General features: G+C 34.9%; 1 protein-coding gene, 1 non-coding gene and 2 pseudogenes across 2 annotated transcripts; 1 reads left to right on the forward strand and 3 right to left on the reverse strand.

The window, feature by feature from the left end:
• Positions 1 to 11,083: 11,083 nt before the first annotated feature.
• Positions 11,084 to 11,190, forward strand: LOC147928684 (small nucleolar RNA R71). Its single transcript, XR_015581253.1, has one exon. It is a non-coding gene; the product is annotated as a small nucleolar RNA R71 (small nucleolar RNA).
• A 432-nt stretch (positions 11,191 to 11,622) lies between these two features.
• On the reverse strand, positions 11,623 to 12,876 carry LOC147928685 (hexokinase-like 1 protein). The gene is made up of 3 exons (XM_087483062.1): positions 12,683 to 12,876; positions 12,056 to 12,137; positions 11,623 to 11,974 (listed from the first exon to the last, which is right to left on the reverse strand). Exons 1-3 carry the CDS (start codon positions 12,859 to 12,861, stop codon positions 11,648 to 11,650), a joined length of 588 nt encoding a protein of 195 aa, XP_087339188.1. The 5' UTR covers positions 12,862 to 12,876; the 3' UTR covers positions 11,623 to 11,647.
• Positions 12,877 to 14,299: 1,423 nt separating this feature from the next.
• LOC109128728 (putative F-box protein At1g47765 pseudogene) lies at positions 14,300 to 15,414 on the reverse strand (annotated as a pseudogene).
• A 2,381-nt stretch (positions 15,415 to 17,795) lies between these two features.
• On the reverse strand, positions 17,796 to 19,016 carry LOC104743922 (putative F-box protein At1g47790 pseudogene; annotated as a pseudogene).
• Between the last annotated feature and the right edge of the window lie 3,389 nt (positions 19,017 to 22,405).

A 22,405-nucleotide genomic window follows, 5' to 3' on the forward strand; every position in this document is an offset into this window, starting at 1 on the left:
TTGGCTTCCATTGGCAGAATTTTGGTACAACACAAACTTTCATACCTCCACTCCGCTTAGTCCATATGAAGCAGTTTATGGACAGGCTCCACCAGTGATCCTACCGTATCTTCCTGGTGAATCCAAAGTGGCAGTGGTTGCTCGTAGTCTGCAGAAACGTGAAAGCATGTTGTTGATCCTGAAATTTCGCCTTTTAAGAGCTCGACATCACATGTAGAAGTTTGCAAATAAACATCATTCTGAGAGGAGCTTTGCCATTGGTGACTCTGTTTTTGTCAACCTGCAGCTGCATTGTCAAGGTTCAGTAGTTCTGCAGTCTGATCAGAAGTTGGCACCCAAATACTATAGGTCGCACAAGATTGTGGAGCGTTGTGGCAAGGTCGCTTATAAATTACCGTTGCCTGACAGTTCCCTTATTCACTATGTTTTTCATGTGTCGCAGCTCAAGGCAATGGTTGGTAATGTGCTCACTTCATCTCAGCTACCCTCAGTTGTTTCTGATATCCTCATTAAAGAACCGTTGCAGATTCTGGCTCGCACAATGGTTAAGCATCAGGGACAAGCTGCTACTTAAATTATAATCCAGTGGACAAATGAGACTGAACAAGAAGCTACTTGGGAGTTTCTTTATGACTTGCAGCGGAAGTTTCCGGCTTTTGAACCTTGTGGACAAAGTTTTTCGATGGGGGAGCTTTAATATAGCAAATATAGATTAAGCGCACGTGGTCAAAGATAAGATTAAAGGTTGAGAGGCAAGTGCAGATGGCAATTTGCAGGTTTGTCAACGTAATGGAAGAGGAATAATTAGTTAACATTGTTTGTTAACAGTCTAGTATAAGAGCGTTTGTTAGCTTACATTTCCATTTTATGCAATTGGAAAACTTGCACTTTTTGTAGAACTTTCTAGATTTTATCCTTTCCTCATCGTTTTGCTGGAGTATCTCATAAACTATTTACCTGCACTTTATAAACTATTAAAAATACAACATAATCCATTTAGATTTATATAATCTAAATATTAATCAAAAATTACCAAAAATACAAAACATATTTTTTTTAATAATTATTAAGCAGTGTACAGCGGATTAAATTTTGTTATATATTTGATATTTGTAAATCATAAATAAGTCATTTGAAAACTGGTGTTACTCAATGAGAATTAAACCCTTTATTATTTGGTGTTATTCAATTATCCAAAGCCTTTAGAAATATTTGTATATTAATTAAAATTGAAATGTCTAATTGCAGTAAAATATTATCCAAAGCCTTTGGAAATATTTGAAATTTCTAATTGCAGTCAAATTTAATACAATTCAAAAAGGCATGAGCACAACCCCTAATTTGCTACTACTCTTCTCTTCAATTTAATTAATTTCCTTTGTTTTTATTAAAAAATAATTTTACAAAACAAAAATGGCAGGCGGCTTGTCAACTACATTTTACAACAATTTTACTTTCAAAACTGTATTTTTAGTTTACTAGATAAAATGAAAAAAAAAAAGTAAAATCGTTTCACTTCTTAACTATATATTAACTAGGTTCGGATCTGCATGTACGCATCTGCACTTCTTAACTGTTTACGTAAATTTTTTAAAATTGGGAAATACCGAGACCTGCATGAGTGATATTTATAAGAAAAAAATTAAGATATAATTTAGTAAGTGATATTACATGTATATTATTCTAAACTAATCCAAACATTTCCAACAATTTGTTTAGGAGTGTTAAATCAAATTTGGATTCGGTTTCAGTTTCATTTATTTCACGTATTTAACCTAGATATATATATATATATATTTGGGACAAGATACTCGTCTTGTCTTGTATGCGACACAAAATTTCGTCCCATAACCGTTTTCTTAAAAATAATTCTATTTTTGAATATATTTATTATGATAGATTTAGATACCCGTATTTCCGGTTTATAAATTTTAATTTTACTAAATTAACGAAAATTATCCAAATAAATAAAATAATTATGTAGAATCCTCTAAATATTTTTAAAAATTCTCAAAAAAACTCAAAAAACCGTCGCAAATTGGATCTTTAGATGTCTTATAGTCAAACACTCAAACTATTATCCAAATTAGTGAAAATTTGAGAAAGGAATATACCTACCCAAAATTTTAGATTATTTACTGTTATCTCAGAAGTCAAGACCTCTTTGTTTATATGATTTGATCAAAAATCAAAACGTACACCTTTTGGCTATATGATTGATCGATGAGCAGAAGTAAGTTGTCATGGGATGATAGCTCGACAATGTAATGTCACTGAAGATTAATATTTCTTAAGCTGAAGTGATTAAACAGATGATTTCCTTTGATACCTGTAGAGCATAATTTTATTAGAAAAAGTGACAGCAAAAAGATTATTAGAATTTGTCTACGTATGATATATATTACTAAACACGAAACATGAACCATAAAATAGAGTGATATATTATATATATGTACCCTCAGTTCTTCTTGCCATGACCACACTTGCTTGTACAACTCGTATCTTCACAACTACAAAGAAGAATTACATTAAGGTTAAATCCCAAAACTAAAGTTATAATTTAATGAGAGCAAGAATTTTTTTTTACTTACATTCACTGTGTGAAGATGAAATCAAAGTCGATTCTCATTCATTCCATGTTTTTCTTCCATTCAATATTTTTATATATTAACACCAAATCGTTAATTGTTTTTTTTTTTGAGCATTATGAAAAACAAAATGACACTGTTGCCGGGGAACGAAGGAACAAACCAAATCGTTAATATTTCAAATATTAAAAGTATTGTATACTATATTCAATAGATTGGTTCAATGAATTTGGGCTGAAGAGATCATCTTTCATCTGAAATATTAAAAATCAATTTATAACACTTGGGAGAAGTACACATAACGTAACAAATATTATTAGATAATAAGAATCACCGTATAAAAGAAGTAGCTTACCTCCATAACCCAAAAAAATTTCGACTCAAGACCATGACGATTCAGGTATGCTCTGGTGTCGTTTCTATGTTACACATGATGCGGTCATCACATATGTTGAACGATTAGCTGAACTATTTCAAGATGGATTTTCTGATGGACTTCCTGAACTATTCTCTGACGAACCAAACAAGTAAATATTGATTGCTAAGACAGATATCTTGCTAGAAATCCTAGATCCACCATTTATTCCTCATCATCACCATTGATTATGATTCTTCCATTATAGTGATTGATTTGTAATTAATTTAGACATATTTGTAATTAATATAGATTATATCATGTAAGAGCTATAAAAAAGGCTCATTTGTTTTATTGTAAAGACGTAGAAGATTTTTGGAAAATAAAAGAGGGAGTTTTCTCACTTTGAAAGTTAGACTTTGTTTTTGTTTATCTAAGTTAGGTGGATTCTGATAGACAGATTTTCACCCAGGATATCAATTCCCTATGCAGTTGTAGTACAAAGGGTTATCAATCTAAATGGTTGTCTATTGCTAGCAGGAAGGATATGATCAGAACAGTGCAAGTCAAGCCAAGCAAATGAAAGTTTAGTCTAACAATCCTAGAGAGATAAAAGAAAAGAAAGTAAACAAAGAACCACACGACCTAAGCACTTGATGCAAGCATTCGTGTACATGATCGAGTGGGGTGATCGAGCAGGCAAATGAAGTATGAACAACTCGAGGGATTACTCGATGCAGGTTATCGTGTACCTGATCGGGTAAGTGATCGAGTGATGAAAGAAAATGCAAGCAATTAAAATACGAAAGCTTCTAAGGATGGGGTAATCGAATCCTAAGTATTCTTGACCAGTACATATGCCTTACATGCCTCAAGCAAATATTTCATAGATAATGAATCTCTAAAATCTTGTTAAAACACTCTCGCACTAGAAACAATCAACCTTGATCACTCCCCTACCCAACTATCGTTGGAGAAACATGACCAAGCAGGCATTAAGATCCGATTTCATTATTGTCAGTAAACCTCTTACTCATCTAATCTCTTAGGCTAAGTGAGTAAACCTCTAGCATTGGTTGATTTAAGTATCTCATCTACACCTCTCGGTGGTAAAACACCTTAGATCTAATCTCAATCTCTTGGTCTGTTGGCGTTAAGAACACTAACCTAGAAGGAAATCTATCAAACACATACAATCAAACTAAGGCATCCTAACCGATCAAGAACACCAAATCATCTATCCCATCCCTAGAAACTTTACTCTACTACTCAGAAATCATGGCAAGAAACATAACAACAAATATAAATGAGAATTGCATCATATTAAACGATAAAGTAGAGGGATAAGAGTACAAGACAGAAATCTAATGAAATGAAAAAAAGTTATGAAATAAAATCTAAAACAAAAGGGAAAAGTGTTTGAGTCTCTCAGTTCTCTCACAGAAGCTCTCGCTCTCTGGTTTGAGGGTCTTCGGCGTGCTCGTTTGCGAGGAAGGAGAGGAGGGGTTTATATATGGAAACCCCTTTGACCTAGCTTCCCAGACTTACCCGATGGTCTACTCGATGGTGTACACGAGGATGAAGTCGGGTTAATCCTCGGGTAGATCTTCGGGTTGTTCTTCCGGCTCTTGGATCCTCCTCGATCGTGTTGGGGTTCGGACTTGTTCTTCCAGCTCGATGGCTCCTTCGGGTACATGCTCGAGTTTGTCCTTGTTTTTCCCCATTCTAGGCTCTTAAGCACCTGTTTTCATCCAAAACATGCAAATGCAAAAATGCAACACCCTAAATGGCCTAAAAGTGAATTCTTACAGTTAATGACCTAAAAATGCTAAGTTAAGGGTATGAACAATGCAAAATATGGACAAAAAAGGATGCTAAAAACATGCAAATTAGAGAGTTATCAGACTCCCAAACATAAATCTTGCTAGTCCTCTAGCAAGGAAGTAGGAGGGTGCGGTTTGAAAATGGGGACTCATAACTTTTATATGCTAAGCGAAGGATTCAAGCTATAGTCCTCAAAGATAGTTTAATGGTGCTAAGATCAATCAACATACTTACAAAAAAATTTCTATGCTTATTACCATGCATCGATCTAGTTCAACCTCCAACTAAAAGTAAAAAAACATCTCTTTCACATTCAATTAAGTGTTTGGCGAATTCTTGCAAATGGACGGTGAATCAAGCTCAATCGGTTTCAAGGGTAAGACTTTTTTAGTAAGGTGGTTTCAAACAAATTATTTGGGTGGTTTTCTCTCAAGAGAATGAATGCTAGACAGTTGTGAAAACTATCTAAGATTGAGAACAATTTGGGCATACAAAGCTTAACTCTTGATAATCTACCTTTTTCTCATTCACTTTCTCTTTTTTTTTTTTAATATCAAACCCCCTAGAATTTCACTACCCACATCCTTGATTTTAACTCTTTTCTTTTTTTTTTACTCCCTAAAGTTTAAACTTTAAGTTTCTAGCTCTCTCTTTTTTTTTTTTTTTTTTTCTTTTTTTTCTTTGCTAAACTCCTAATATGCATATATATTTTTTTCTTTCTTTCTAGGAGACTATAGCAAGATCTTTTTTCTCTTTTTTTTTACTTAGAGATTTAGAGGTAATTGATTCTAACATTAGGGACTTCTTTTTTTTTATTCCTCAACCCAACCCCAAATAGATATACTAGCCACCTATCTTCCAAAACCGAATCTATTAGCTAGTTCAAATTTTTAGCTAAATCAAGAGGCAGTTCTTTGTCTTTCTCAATACTCTCAAGGTTTCACAACCTATAGCACAATGAAAAAGGCCTCACTCAACAATTCACAACAAGATTTGGAAGAAAAGTTTGAGTTCATGGGTAGGACAAACAAATCGGGTTAAACGAAAAGATTGGTAAAAATGGAGTGCTAACCCGAGTTTGGAGTTACCATGAGCAAGTATTCAAGTTCCATAAGCAAGACAATTAAAGTTCAAATTAAATCCAATAATATAGAGATGTTCCAATATTCAAACAAGTGGAGGAAGCATTCAAAAGACACAAGGTTCTAAGCAAAGATTTTTCATTTTTTCCAAAGATTGATCTAGCAACAATGAACTGTGACTAAGGGCTATAGCTTCAATCCTAAGGTTTGATTTTAAACAAGGTAGTTTTAATCATTGTCCCCTAAGATGCATATGCAACAATCCTATATGAAATAAACTAGACTCAATCATAATATGTAAATGCAACTACATGAACACTCTTTTTTTATTTTAAATTTTTCAAATTTTTTTGGGTTTTTCAATGCACACAGATGCAAACTCAAATGAATAAAACTAGCATGCAAAAATTTAAATTAAGAAAATTAAGAAAATAAAACACAAAGTTAAAAATATTCTAGGACCCTCCCCAAACTTAAATTACACAGTCTCTGTGTAAATAAAAGTTGGAAAAAGAATCCAAGAATCACACAAAATGAATTAAACTAAATGCAATGATATTTACAAAGATCGGATGAAAGTGGTACCTCATGGGTTGGTGCAGAAGGAGGTTGTAACGGCCTCCATACTTGCCAACGTGTAGCCAGGGTCGTCTCCGACTTCAGAAGGTGCAGTGTTTGCTCGTCAGAGAGCTCGGAAATACGCACGGACGACTTACTCGGACCATCATCCGAGGGTGGGATCGCGTAGCTCATCGGGTAGGGCATCGGGTAGTACGACGGTACGGCGGAAGAGGTCCAGAATCACCCGTGTAGCCACTCGCAGGGTGCATCGTATACGACATTGTGAATGGCATCTGGTAAGGCAGAGGGAAGAGTCCCGAGTAATCACCCGATTGGGTGCTCGATGGGTGCAGCGGGTAAGGCATCGTGTATCCCATCGGGTTAGGCGTTGGAAAGGCGTCTGAATGGCTTCTCCTTGATGCTTCTAGTCGGGTGACGTCTCCCTCTGCTTGGGGTTCGTATGATGATGCTCGGTAGGGCTCTGGAGGTGGCAGTCCTCGAGTTCCTCCTAGCGGTCCGCTTCTCCCCATCCAAGCTGGTGCTTGTGCCGAGGTAGGAGCTGAGGCACAGCTTGCCTTGTCTTGCAGCTCCTTGATCTGACCTCCCATAGTCTTTACCGAACCGGTAAGATCTTTTACCTTTCTCACCAAAAACTTGTTCATCCTCTTCAGCCATCCGATCCTCTTGTGGGCTTCCCTCACTCCAACCGGTTGCTTTTGAGAGCACACATGCTCCTCAAAATCGAAATCTTCCGAGCTATCTCCCTGTCTTTGCCCGGTTTCCTCTCTCTTCTCAGCTTTGGATTCCTCCTCTGGGTTGTACAGCTCCTCCAAAGGTGGTTCAAAGTCGATGTTGTCACCCAGCCGAACCTTGGTGCACATTACATTGGGTAGGACCATTTGGGCAGCTCCAACGGTAGAATGGACGAACTTGAAGAGCATCATATCGTTAGGCCTCTCATAGGCCAAAAATCTCGCCAGCACGAGGTAGTCTACGTCCAGCCATCTCGGCTCATGAACTATCCCTTTCAATGGCACATCGCATGCCACCAAAATCGGTGTAACCAGTCCTCCAATGGAGATCTCTCCGCCCCCTTCTCTTCTCTTAATCGCCCATGACTTGAGATAGAGGAACTGATCGAGCATTACAAACACCATACTAGTGTCCGCAACATCTCCGACAAGTGGTGTACCATCCCTAGCATTATCCAAAACTCCACTTAATGCAATGTCTAACAGCTGGAGCTCATGATCATTCACATTCCCAGTCTCCTTTCTAGCGAAAAGAGTGCATGCAAGGGAATTGTGAAAATACCTCAAGACAGGGCACCTTATTTGAGCGGATTTGGAGCTTGTGGACTTGTAGGGGAGCTTGTATCCTACTATCAGCCATAGGGACCTCATTTCCTCCTTGCTAACCTCCATTCCTTCTCCACTTCCAGCTTTGAAACCATACAGCTTCTCCATCTCCTTGAAAGCGAGTCGGTACTCCTTATTCCTCACGGAAAAGGTGATGAACCTGATCCCCCCATCGGGTAGCAGGGTTGGGTGGTCCTCAAAATAGTGCAGCCGAAGTGTGGAGAGAAAGTGGACCGTCTCCTCCTCATAAGCTTCAAGGTGAGCTCTCATCATTTGTCCCAGGTGGCACATGTCGAACAGGAACTCAACATCTCTAGCGATGCCCAACTGCTTCATTGTCTCACAGTGAGGGTATCTGGTATCAACGAAGCTCATCTTCCAGAAAACCTTGAAGAGTTTTGCTGGAGTCTCCACTTCCTTCTGCTTCAGCCTTCGCGAGGCTTGGCGTGTTCTCTCTCTCTGCTCCTCCTCTGCATCTCGATCCTCTTCCTCAGCTGCTCTCTCAGCTACCTTCTCAGCCTTCTCAGAGGCTGGTCTCTTCCCTCTTGCAACCGCAACTCTGCTCCTTGACCGAGATGTTTGGATCTCCTGTTGCTCTTCTCCACCAGCATCAAAATCGACCTCCATGGGGTTGGTAACGGTTCTTTTGGACGTAGACAGGTCCCTACGTCAAGGATATCGGCGAACAGCACTCGCTATCGGACTAGGTGAGCGAACTCGATGGTCTACACGATCGGTTGCTCGAGCACTGGATCAAGTGGAGGATTGGGTTGAGCATCGGGTTGGGGAAGCAAAACGTCCAGCCAGCGGTCGTTTCCTCTTCCTTGGGATTCTTGAGGTTCGACGCCATCACCTCCAGTTGTAGCAGCGGTGAAGGTTGATCTTCTCCCCTTCCTTTGGTAGGTTTTCGTGTGTGGCTCCATTGTCGAATCCTTGAGAAGAAAAAGCTGAGCTTCGAGGTTAATAGGGTTAGTTCCCAAAGAAAATTGAATTTCACTTGAGATTGAGAGAGAATAGAAAGTATGGAAAGTAAAAACTCTAGGGTTGAGAGACAACTTATCGGTGATGCTTAGGAGGAAGGGTTAGAAACCCTTATATAGAGTAGGGTTTGGTTGGTGGGTTTTGCCGAGAGTGGGCTTTGCTTGTGGAATTCGGACTCCACTCGCCACCCGAGCAGGGACACGATCAGGCGCTTCGAGTATGGTGTCGGGTTGACCCTCGGGTTCCTCAATTTCCTTTTTTTTTTTTTTTCACTTTTTCATTTTTTTTTTTATGAATTTTCAAAAATAGAAAATAAGATAAAACAAATAAATCAAAATTAAAACAAAACAAAAGATACCGTTGGGACTTTCTCCCAAGTGAGCTTGTTTAAAGTCACCTAGCTTGACTCTTCATGCTCCTTAGGCATGGGATCCAGGTGGAGGAGGTTCTGGAATCCTCTCCACTATAGCAGACTAGTTCAACTGATTCTCCAGATTTTGTCCAGGTTCCAAGGTAAATGTAGTGTTGACCTCCTCAAGATGCTTGACTTTTCTCTGCTTTGTCTTAGTGGAAAAAGCTTGACCATCAATGGTTGGCCTCTTAATTCCCTTCTTCACATCAAACTCCATCTTGAAGTGCTCACCATGCTCAATTTTGATCCTGCCTTGCTTCACCTCAATCACAACGCCTAGTGTTGCCAAGAATGGTCTTCCTAGAATCAGTGGATCGTCTGGTTCCTTGTCCATATCAAGGATCATGAAGTCAGTAGGGACTTCTATTCTTCCGATCCTGAGTGGTAAGTTTTCTAGGATCCCAATTGGATGTCTGACTGTTCTATCAGCTAGAACCAAATACAGACTGCTTGGTTTAAAACTGGTGAATCCCATCTTGTTGGCAACTGATAGTGGCATAATGCTAACTGAAGTTCCAAGGTCGCACAAACAATTCTTGAAAATCCGAAGTCCTATCAAGCATGGCAAAGTAAAGGAGCCAGGATCCTCCAATTTTTCCTCAATTCGCAGCTCAGGATCTAAACACACTCCACTCCTGAGAATCTCAAACCCAATCTCCTTGACAGCCTCTTTAACCTCATTCTCCAATCGAGCTGCCAACTTGGCAACTTCCTCCCGAATCTCGTGTGGTGGCAAAAGCTTAGGTGGTGGAGCTTTACGCTTTACCATACGCTCTGCAAGCGCTTCCAGCTGTATGTCAAGTGCAGCATTGAACCTTTCCTCTAGCTCCCCTTCTGCTGCTACAGGTAGTTGAGGCTGATCTCTCTTCTCAACAGCTACTCGATGCATCATCCGATCACCATCATCGCGTAGGTCATCGGGTTCCACCTCGGGTTGTTCTTCAATTTATGATTCTCGAACCAATGCTCGATCATCAACTCAATCAGTCTCCTCGGGTGAAGGCTCGGATTCATACTCGGATATATAGTACTTGGCCTCATTTATTATTGGGTGATCCATATCCTCCCCATCTTGATCATCATTGTCCCCAGTGAGGTAATCCTCATAGTCGTCATCAATGAAGATGGCTTGGGCAGTGGCATAATCTTTAGGGTTTTGAACAGCTTTACCTGGGAGCTGGTTGATATTTGGAGCTGGTTGGTTGTTGTGGTGGGCTTCTAGGTACCTTATCTTATTGTTGAGCGAATCATACTTGGCGTTCAAGTCATTGTATCCTGAGTCGATCTTGTTGCTCATCTCCACAAAACGTTTTGCGGTGTCCATAGCAGCTGCTGCCTGATTCTGAATCATCTGCTGAAGTGTTCTGCGGGCCTTGGTGTTGTTGGAATCCAGGTGGTTGGTTGTAGTTTTCAGAGTACTGCTGCTTAGGTGCGTAGCCTTGATTGTACTGGACAAAAGGCTTTTGTTGTACTTGGTTCCCTTGAACTGCAGATGGGTAAGTTTGGTCATGAGGATTGGCAACATTCGGGTTCCGATAAGACAGATTCGGATTCGGCTTGTAGTTGTTGTACCCTTTGTTGTAACCCCCATGGTTGTTGATGTAGTTAACATCCTCTATCTGTACAGTCTCCCCATCTTGTTGTAGAAACTGCTCTTCCTCTGATATTGCATGAACATGCTGTTGTTGGTTGAGGAGCTTATCGAGCTTGTCATTGAGGGCTTTCATGTCCCTCTTGTACTTGGCATCTTCCTCTCCTGTAGATCGCATAGTGCGATCGTATTTCTCATTGTAATTGCCATCAGATTGAGCCAAGTTCTCCACTAGGTCCCAACCTTCATCAACATCCTTGTTGAGGAAGTTACCATTGTTGCGGTGTCCAACAACATCCGTATCTTGGGGACCACTCCTTAAGCATTGCTGAAGCCATGATGAGGACATCGGGTAGTGTATCCCTTGAAACGTTCCCAAGCTTCACTGAACACTTCATTATTCTTCTGAACAAAGCTGGAAATATCATTTCGCAGCCTTGTGGTTCTGGAGTTGGAGAAGAATTTGGCCTGGAATGCCTTCTTGCACGCTTCCCAAGTGGTGATGGACTCCTTCGGGAGTGATTTCTCCCAGATGTGTGCTTTGTCTCCCAAAGAGAATGGGAAAAGCCTTAGCTTGAATCCATCTTCACTAACTCCATTGATTTTGGTGAGGCTGCAGAGTCTATCAAATTCATCCAGATGATCCAATGGGTCCTTCATTGGCAATCCATGAAACTTATTACTCTGTATCATCTGGATGAGACTACTCTTGATCTCAAAATTGTTGTTCTGTACAGCAAGTGGCACAATACCTAGTTCATATAAAAATGACCAGAATGATTTTTCTATACTTTTACACCTTCTTCTAGATCGCTGCTTCTCGTAATAATCTTATTGATATGTTATATAATGTATTAATGTACACAAAAAACAAAGTTTATATATTCATGAAGTACTAGTAAATGGAGTTAGTAGCAGCCAAAAGAGCAGCACCGAGCCCAGACACGTCTTTGGTATGTTTGATCGCAACGTAACTTGCAAGCTTATGGCCAAGAAGCTCGACTAGTGCATCTTGCATGTACTCTCGATACTGCGGGTACTTCTCGTATAGTGCACCGTCCATAGCCACAACAGTTCTTTTACCTGAACCCATCCTTTTGGTATCTTTTTCAATCTTCTCCAGACGTGCTACTATACCAGCTCCTGCTAGACGCCCTCCCCGTTTTATTACTGTGTCACACACTTCCACCACTCTTCTCCTCGCCTCCAGATTCGCTTCCACCTATTTCCAATAGCCTTATCAGGTTGGTATGGTTATCCAATTTATGAATGTGATTAACTTCTTTTTATAATAATAACCTACCTCTAGAATGTCGTATAGGACTGATCCAACAATTTGAAGATCATCAGTTTTGTCCTCTTGTATTTTGCATAGATGCTCGGTCCTATACAAAATTTACACAATAACTCATTTAGGAATCAATCATCATTTTCTTAGCTAACCAAGTTTCAAAGGCCTTACCCACGGCCACGTTGAGATGCAGTATATGATTTTAGGATACTGAAACTAGGGATAAGCATATAAACCAAAGCTGAACTGAAATATTCGTATCCAAATGTGTTTATGACCATATTGGTTTTCCACGTTTAAAATCGAACACCCCGAAATCGTCATTGAACCAAGATCGAAACTTAACCAAAACCGATTCTTGCATCATCTATTCAAACTAAAAATGAATAAACCAAAAATAAAATAAAAGTTTTTAAAACAAGATTCTTTTTTGTTATAAACGAAGAGATTTTGAAACCGAAATTGCATTAAACCGAACAAAACCGAATTACTAGTGGGTTTTATTTGGTTTCACTTTCTACAATACCCAAAACCAAATTGTAAACCGAACCGCACATCCTAACTACTCTACTCTTTCTTGAAAATTGACACCACAACCACCAAATATGGGGTTGGAGAAAGGTAGTGAGAGAGAAGTACCTGAGTGCAAAGGGAGTGGAGAGTTTGACAGGAAGGGATTGTCCGAACAAGTCAGTAATTTCACACATTTGAAGCAAAACCCTTCTTACAATTTCACCAAGGTACATCCCTGAGATCATCTTCTCATATAACTTCATCCACACACAAACCGTAAAGAATTGTAAAACATACGACACCATGCATACATTAACAAAAAAAAAACAAAACAAAAAAAACATAATGATGTTAGAGAAAGGATAAGATTATAGTATATGTGCGGCCAGAGAGCTCGAGACACATTTAGCAAAAAATCCATAAATTTTCTACTTAATTACATTAACATGCCATTATATTTTAAAAAAATAATTAACTGAATAATAATTAGATATGTCATCAATTCTCACAGAAATTTAAATATCACATATTAAAACTAATTAAATAATTACATACTATTTTAAGTCAAAATTTCACTAAAATTTACTTACAAATATAGTCAAAGTTATATTATTTTTAAGAAATCAATATAAGTAAAATATTCTAAAAAGGCTATAAAAACATATACAGTTAAGAGAAATAAAGAACATATAACTTATTAACACAATCATATGAAAAATGTTATTTTTTTGTTAGTATGATTACCACAATAATTTAAATAACAAGTTTTAAATAGTTATTATAATTGATTATAGAAAGAAATATATTACCTTTGAATTATCTCCAACTCATTAAAAGAAACTTAATTCCCAATAAATCTAGATTTATATATATTCATAAATAAATATAAAAATGACAACAAATTAGGAGATATCATGATGTGTGATTATTTATATATATCTAATTATGTAAACTAATTAATCTCAACATTTAGTGTGATTATTCATTAAAAAATGTAAATATTGATAACCGAATAGGAATATACGTTTTAATTGTACATTAATCTATGTGCTATTAAAAAGGAATGAGACTATAACTTTTATCATTATAAATAAACTTAATACCCAAAAAAAAATCATAATATATTTAAAATGAGTGATTATTAGATTATGAAAAATTGTTATAGTTACTCGATTAACCAAAAATATAAAATTTGATTTTTAAAGCACACAAAAAATATATATTTCCATAAATTGTAACATTTTATAAATATTTTCTTTACCATGTTCACATAATTCACGGGTGAAATGTATTCTTACACGAATACATTGATTTTGAAATTTCATAAATTTATTCATAATGGTTCTTTTGGTAATAATCCGTTATTTATAGATAATATTAACAAACCGACTAACTCAAAAGATTTAAATAGCCTAGTCACAAATATTAAATTAAAAAATTAGATTATCTTCAGAAAAATTAGTTTAGAATCCGATTGTTACTAATATATAATAAAATTAATTAATTAAACTACCGAGTAGTTTAGAATATGTTGTTATGGTTATATAAGAAACATGCAAAATTGTTACGATTACAAAATAAAACATAAGAGATATGAATTTGTTTATTAAACCACACAAAAGACATGTTGCAATTAATAATAACATTTTATCAAAATTTTCTCTTAAGTTTATCAAAAGACTAGGTGCCGGTTGTTACCTAATAAATGTTATTCTAAAAGGAAGAAAAAAACCCAAGAAATTTTTAAAAAGTTATTTGACTCTCAACGTGATTCGGGGAAGCATCGTACAGATACATCCGGACGTCTCTATCTCCATTAATTTGGAATTCTTTACAGCTGTTTTTCACCGGATCATAAAATAAAATAATCTTATCATAAGTTGATACGTAAATAAACTCACCAGCATGAGTGCAACCTTTTACTTTCAAATGATGCAAACTATTAACTAAGGGCAGAAAAGATGCAATAAAGCCTTTGTTCGACCACTTGCGTTTCTCTACATCTTCCAAAATGGACAATGTAATTTTTTCACCACCCTCCGTCATCTCTGTTCTAACAAAAGCTAAACTCCCCTCATAATCTATGAGAGGACACTTATGAACATCCACATCCGATGGTAATTGAATCATACCAAACTTTACAGATCTGACATCAAAGCTCATTATAACCCAAACACTGGTACGATAAACATAGGCTATATAATATACAACCCCCTTGATGCATCTCCCATAAGTATGACAGTCAGAACGATGCATATATTCAGTTTTGATTGTTTTCCATAATTTTTTAGCAGATCCCAATGTTAACACACGACACACATCAGAACTTCTTCCATGCACATTACTTTGTGTTTACCTCCAACCGGATCGTATCCTAAAAAAACTGTTAGATTCTTCCAGCTCATTCTAGGTTTGGGTAAAGGTAAGATCTCTCTCTTGCCAGGGTTACAAACTATCGGGGTTGCTGATTCTTGAAAGCAGAACAAGCCTTGGACAGATTCCGTAGGGGGTAAGTCATAATTTAATGGGAATTTGAAATGATAAAGATCAATAGGCTCAGGACGAGAGTAATAAAACCTTTTAGAATTCCGAAGTGAATGTTGATGTTGCGGAATCGAGGAAACAAACAACTTGTCTTGTTCAATGTAGCAAACCAAAACACACGGCCGTGGGTACCGAGTTTCGAACAACTTGATGAAATATGGATCGGTGGTGATTGATAACCAAAGCTTTGACACGCAACGAATCCTCGCAATAGATTTCTCAGGCAGCCTTAAAAGTATCTCTGAGATTAGATCTGTAGGAAAGGACGAAGTTAATTTGGAGATATTTCTCTTCTTTTCTTTTTGTTGCTTCATCTTAATTTGGTCAAAACCCTAATTATTCTTTCCGGCTGCGTTGCTTTTTTCTGTATATATTGATATTAATATTGATTTTAAAATAATTAAAGTTGGGAACAGGAAAGAGACGGCAATCTCGTATATTCATACTGTAAATTTCTTACCTGTGTACTCCAGAAGTTGTCTTTTTCTTGTTCCCAACTAGTGTCTTGTATTCACGTTATTTCCTCTGAATCCAAATTAAACAAACCAACGTCGTCTCTTGTCGAAGACCAATGCTCTAGGTTATTTTATTCTTCTTAATATTGATTTTAATATAATTAAAGTCGGATGAATTGGAATTTGATTTTGGAAGATTTTGTGAGATTAGGGAATCTTAGATTTTGAGAGATCTATAAAAAGAGTTTTTAGGATATTTGGTGGAATTGTTAGATAGTTAGATATTTTATTTTAAGAAAGGAAACAAAAATTCTGATTTTGTGAGATTCAAAGAGATTATCGGTGATTTTAAGAGATTTTTTTAGAAAAAAAATAAATAAAGAAAAATGGATATCAAGATACCATCAGAGAATATTACTAAGGATGTGTTCATGACTTATGAGGGGAGGTTAGCTTGTGTTGATCAAACTCGATGATTAGTCTCACGGTCAGCTCAAGAAAAAGGATATGGTCAAGAAGCTAGAACGTAAAATGGTGGAGAACGATGTGAAGATGGAGAGTCAAAAGGACAACAATGTTTTGAATTTATGCAGGAGTTATAGAAGAGATGTACTGTACTCTTCATGAAATCATGTTAAAAAGAGAGGAAAGATGATGGAGTGATGAATATCGAAGTAGGATTAGCTATTTGTTGAAGTTGGACGATGTATAAGGAGCATACCGAGTTTGCTGATTTCTTGGTTTTGTGCGGAAGGGAATGAATCCAAGGTTGAGGATCGGAATTGGTTGATTCGGTAAGAAAGACGAAAATTGGGATGCTTTTATTGACGCTAAAAGTATGGTCGTTTTTTTTGGGGATGACTGGTGGCCTTCTAGCAATTGTGGGTGCCATTGTTGGTTGCGATGTGTGGCTCCTTTAAGAGTACCCTGTTTTATGTGTGGTATTTTTGTGTGTATCTCGTTCTAAACCACCCCCATTATGTTTGGTTCGCTTTGCTATTATATAGTCACTAGATGAAGTCCCACGGCTGCTACACTTGTTTTTCTCATTTGATTTCTGTGGAGATTTATTACATTTATTATGTTTGTTTACTCCCAAAGATATTTATATATATTCATGTTGGTTGCATATATCAAAGAATAAAGGATGTAATGTTGCTCAGCGATCGTAGAGACCAAAAACCTGTATCAGTTATATTCTTATGAACTCTCTTCACAGATTAGAAAAAGAAAAAAAAATGTATGTCCATTTTAATTTTTAATAGACTAGACGTCTTTGAAATTGAACAACTCAATCGTTGCTCTAGATTTTGTATTGTAATTTAATACAATATAGGCAAAGTAGAACAAAAAATTCACATATCTTTTTTGTTTTGGGTATAATGACTAAAAAAAGGAATCTGATTAAAGACACTAAAGGCTCCTTTTTGGATCTTATGCATCATCCAGTTTGTTTAAAGACTGTTTTTGTATTATACTGAGTAAACAACATATTGATCTTTATTTACATGCATGTAACTAGGGATTCTGTAAAATGAGATACAAACGCAGAACATGCGTAAAATAACACGAAAAAAATAACATGTGAAGCAACTAATTAATGAATGATTATCAAAGTCGTTGATGATTACGTACCCAGAGTTATTATGTTCTTGCACATGAGCAAAGAGCTCATGTAATGTTTAAATGTGTGGCGAAGTGATCATAGGGTTGGGTATATTGCATCTAAAATTTTGATGGCTTTTGTGTCGATTGATCACTAAGGTATATGCGTAATCTTGGAGCAGTTCATGTTTTTTTTATAACTTCTTTCAACTTTTATATTACAAAGAACTTATATTACATAGTAGGCGATTCTATTCTAAATTATCGAAACCGGACGTGCAGTTAAAGAGCTGAACAACCTGAATCACACCAAGGTTGTCTTTGAATAGTCCGCAGCACATTCCTTTGAATTGAGCGACCTCAAGTGGTTCAGGGGATCTCTCACCCTTGGCACTTAATTTCCTTTGTTTTAATTTTCGACATTCAAGGATCTCGGAGATCACCTTTGAGGAATGGAGGTTAGAGCATATACAACCGTGCCTGGAAATCACATGGCCAAGCACATAGCTGATAGTGCCACCACGGATCATCGTTATAGCAAGAAACGGGGGAGAATCAAAGTAAGGAATGAAAGAATTATAAGAAAAAAAAAACATAAAGTTTCATAAATTAAATGCCATTGTTCAAATGAAAAACATAACAAACAAAAAATCAAACTATTACAAAGAGATGATACTCTCAAAGGTGATTCGGGAAAGAATGGAGCACATATCCGTTCCCAACTCCATTACCGGATTCGTCATCTGCGATTCCTTTGAATTGGAATCTTCTAAAGCTTTCTCTCACTGGATCACAAAATAAAATGTAATCTGATTTGTGAAACGTGGGTGGGACATAAATAAGCTCACCAGTATGAGTAAAACTTTTTAGTTTTAGTTCCACACCCTTTTGATGGTACCTAAAAGGTACAAGAAACTCTTTTCTTGACCATTTCTGTTTCCCTGCATCCTCCAAAATCCACAATTTGCTCTTCCAGTCGATTCCTTTATTCTCAACAACAGCTAACTTCCCCTCATAACTTATCAGCATGTCCCTATAAATATCCGTTGGTAAATCTATCATACCAAATCTTTCGAATCTGACATCAAAGCTTATTATAACCCAAACACCCTTATGATATATATCCGCTATGTAATATATAACCCCCTTGATGCATCGTCCAAAAGTATTGTAGTCCGAATAATGATTATGGTTGGTTTTAACCGTTCTCCATGATTCTTGAGCTGATCCCAATGTTAACACCCGACACACTTCAGAACTTCTTGAATCAGGTATGCACATTATTTTGTGTTTACCTTCGACTGGATCATATCCTAAGAACATTGTTATATTAGACCAGTTCTCATCGGGTTTTGGAAAGGTTAGTAACTGTCTCTTGCTAGGGTTCCAAATTACAGGACTTGCTGATACTTGAAAACAGATCAAGCCATGTACAGATTCCGTAGGGGGGAAGTAACAACGTCCTTGTGGGAATTTCATATGGTAACTATAAATAGGCTGAGAACAAGAGTAAGAAGACTCTTTGGAATTCTGATTATCTTGAGGAATTGAGGAAACAAAGAGCTTGCCATTTGCTATGAAGCAGACAAGAAGACTCGGCCACAGTGTTGAGAAGCGAGTTTCGTAGGAGTTGATGAAATATGAATCGGTGGTGATTGATGACCAAAGCTTCGACACGCTACGGAATCTCAAAACAGATCTCGCAGGCAGCCTTAAGAGTATTTCTAAGGTTGGATCAACAGGAAAGGGCAACGTCGGTTCCAATTGCGTTCTTTTTTTTCGGTAGCCGCCTTTTCTCCTCTTCTCTTTTTGTTGCTCCATTTTTTTATGTGTCGAAACCCTAATTTGTTAGGCTGTGTTCCGATCCTTAGACCATTTCTTGTCATTATATATTCTGCTAATTCTTTCGGCAGCACTTACTATTTATTTTAAAAGAGATTAGTGAAAAAAGTCAAAAAAACTTTCCAAATACTTTAAGGAAAAATATTTGATCCAAACATCTTTCATTCACCCTTTTCTTTAATAGCCAGTCAAAATCTACCATGTAATATTATGTTTAAAATAAAACTAATTAAGAAAACAAAATCTATAGACTTTTCATTAATGAGTTTAAATATTGGTTTGAATTTCTAATAAAAGTTTTGAGTTTAATTTTTACAATTAAACAAAAATATATACTTCATTTTGGATTTTTCAAAAAGTAATTAGGATTTAGATATTACAATTAAAAGAAATTATATGTTTATTTATGTTTACAAAAGAGTTGTTAGGGTTTAGATTTTATAATTAAGCAAAATAATATTTTGGTTGGATTTATAATAGAATGGTTAGGGTTTAGATTAAATAATCTCTACTATTAAAAGAAAAGTCATTTATAAATTAAACTAACATTAGTTTTGGAAAGAATTACATCCAAATGTCACTGGAGTTATGACAAAAAAAAATTAAATTGTGAGCATTTAATGTTTATATGGAGAGAATATCGGCATATATCTATTTTCCTTTTCAGAAACCGTAATCAATTTAATATTTTCTAAATTTTATTATTTCAGAAATTTTAGGAAACAATAACAAACTATTTAATTCCCAAAACCGAATTTAGATAACATAATATCCTCTAGAAATATAATACTATACACATCCGATTACTTCATATTTTTTTTTGTTCTGAATTTTGATGGTTGTTTTCTCTTTTTTTTCTTAATCCATATATAGTCCTAAACTTCTTCTGATTTGTTTTAGTGCAATATAAAACTAAAAAATGCTATGTGTGTGTTTCTTCTTTTTACAACCAGCTCTGTTTTGAATTTTAGTTAACGTTTCATTACACCAAATATATGGAAGTTGATTTCTTTTAATAATTTATTTTACATGGAAATATAATTTTGAAAAGCTAAATTTGATTTGTTTGTGATACTTTTCAGATGAACTGTTTGTCTTTTCTTTTCAAGGGATTTTCAAGATAAAAAATGTGGTGATATCTCAAGTTCGAGCCACTATAACATTTTTTTTCTCTTTTATTATTCTGCTATAAATTACAGTAATATTAAAAAAGATGTTATACATTATTTAATGTTTTTCTATTATTTATTTTTTTTTTTGAAAAACACGAAAATATGTAAACTGGAATATAACTCTTCAAATTATATTAGATTATACCAAATTTTCAGCTGGATTTTTAACGCAAATTATTTGATTTTATGTCCTATAATTATGGTGTTAATTGGTATAAAATTATGTCATATAATTATGAGATTTATCAAATAACAAACAAATTTGGTTACCAAGTATTAAAACAAATGTGATATTTTACATATTTAAAACATATATTACGAGAGGAATAAATTTACTATAATACAGGAGGTATAAATTGCTAAATTTTGTTCTATTTAAAGTATACTAAAATAATTCGTACTTACCCTTACTTACTAGATTGATACTTATTAAATTTTGATATGTTTAAAATATATTATTTCTTAATTACTTACACTACTAAATTTTAAAAATCATAATCTTGCAGTTTCTATAATTTTTGAAAATTTAAATTAAATCGGATTAATTTTTAAAAAATTTGGTAACAAACTTTTTTAAAAATCAAGGATATTTTAACATTAATACTAATATATTCCTTTTTATCATCAATCTCACTTTTTAATTGATTTGTACAAATTTGATGATAAAAAAATCCTTGAATATAGACTAATAATTAATATAGAAAGCTGATATTTAGCAAATCCAAATTATTAACTTTAATAATATATAATTTATTATATTCAAAGATTTATCCACAAGTTTAGCAATCTATCTATATATACATTTTTGGAGACATTTATGAAATAAATCCTGAAGTTGGCACATATTTACAAGCATGCCATTAGCATTAAATATTTTTAATTTTAATTTATAAAATAAAATTTAAAACTAAGATTTTGTGCAGAACAAAAATTCCTAAAATATCTCCTTAATCAATCAACAACTAATTATAATATCTCATTAAATATTTGTTTTGTAAAATTCCTAAATATTTCCTAAAATATTTACAATATTTAATCCTAACAACAAAAATGTATGTGCAAATCCCAAATGAATTTTTATGTCAATACATATATGTCCGTTTTATCTGCAAAAAAAAATAAAAAAATAAAAAGAATTATCATATTTCATAACTTATTTCTGAATCATATGTAAACAATTCTAAAATTAAGATATTTTGAAGATAATGTATACTTGATTAGCAAGATTTTTGGTACTATATTTTGTTTGTATTTTTGGTTATTTGGATTTTGAAAAACGTGCATGTTGTACTTAAGCAAAAAAGAAAAATTGTGTTTGGATATCTAGCGGGATGGGTTGGGGTATTAATATAAATTGAAAATTATTTCATTGACAGTTAGTCAATCATCAGTTCATTATTTTGTTAATACCATCGACATTTGAATATTAGGCATATCTAATTAAGTTTATTAAATTACGATTATGTAAAATAAACAAACAGTACTACGGTATACCACATGTTATTTCTGAATTTAACAATTTAAACCGGTAAACCTAAATTTTTAAACCATTAAACCTAAATAATATATAGATATAAGGGATATATATTTAAAATTTACAAAACATTAGTCATATATATAGTTAATCTATTAAAAATTACATTTTTATTTTACTTTTAAAAATATAGTCCCGCGGGTTAAAACCTAATACATAAAATAAAAATGAAATGTATTTGGTTCAATAATAAATATTACCCCCATTAGCGGCTATAATAACGAAATCCTTCCTCAAAATTAGGTATCAAAATCTAAAATCGCTGCATAAAAATGAGAAACAAAACAATTTCATCATAAATGTTATGCATCTTTAGCAGCTATCAACTAATAAATTCCGTAAAAATAGTTACCAAAATTTCATAGAAACTAATTTGGAAAATACATAATTGATTCATTACATGGTATAAATATTTAAATTAAGGTAAATAATCGAAAAGAAATCACAACACTTCCTAAGTTTTATTCTACGACATATTCTTTACTTATATCGTACCTAAACCTTCAAAATTAAAACATAAATTTCTACCAAAATCGAATCAAAAGACGGACTGAAAATCTTTAATTATAAGATTTTTTTAATATACTCTTAATATAATCGGAATTATATTAATGTTTATGCACATAATTTCATATCAGAAAATGTAAATTAAATTATGATTAAAAGTCCAATCTATTTATGGTATTATGATGAGAAA

The sequence above is a fragment of the Camelina sativa genome, chromosome 14, assembly GCF_030686135.1.
Source record: "Camelina sativa cultivar CO46 ecotype springtype chromosome 14, ASM3068613v1".
Classification (NCBI taxonomy): Eukaryota; Viridiplantae; Streptophyta; class Magnoliopsida; order Brassicales; family Brassicaceae; genus Camelina; species Camelina sativa.

What these genes read in the sequence shown, in the direction of transcription:
- LOC147928685 (XM_087483062.1), bottom strand. Translation starts at nt 12,861, where the DNA reads ATGGTGTCGTATGTTTTACAATTCTTTACGGTTTGTGTGTGGATGAAG. An exon ending in TCCACTCCCTTTGCACTCAG is followed by an intron (nt 12,138 to 12,682) that starts GTACTTCTCTCT and finishes AATTTTGTATAG; the next exon opens with GACCGAGCATCTATGCAAAA. An exon ending in TCCTATACGACATTCTAGAG is followed by an intron (nt 11,975 to 12,055) that starts GTAGGTTATTAT and finishes TATTGGAAATAG; the next exon opens with GTGGAAGCGAATCTGGAGGC.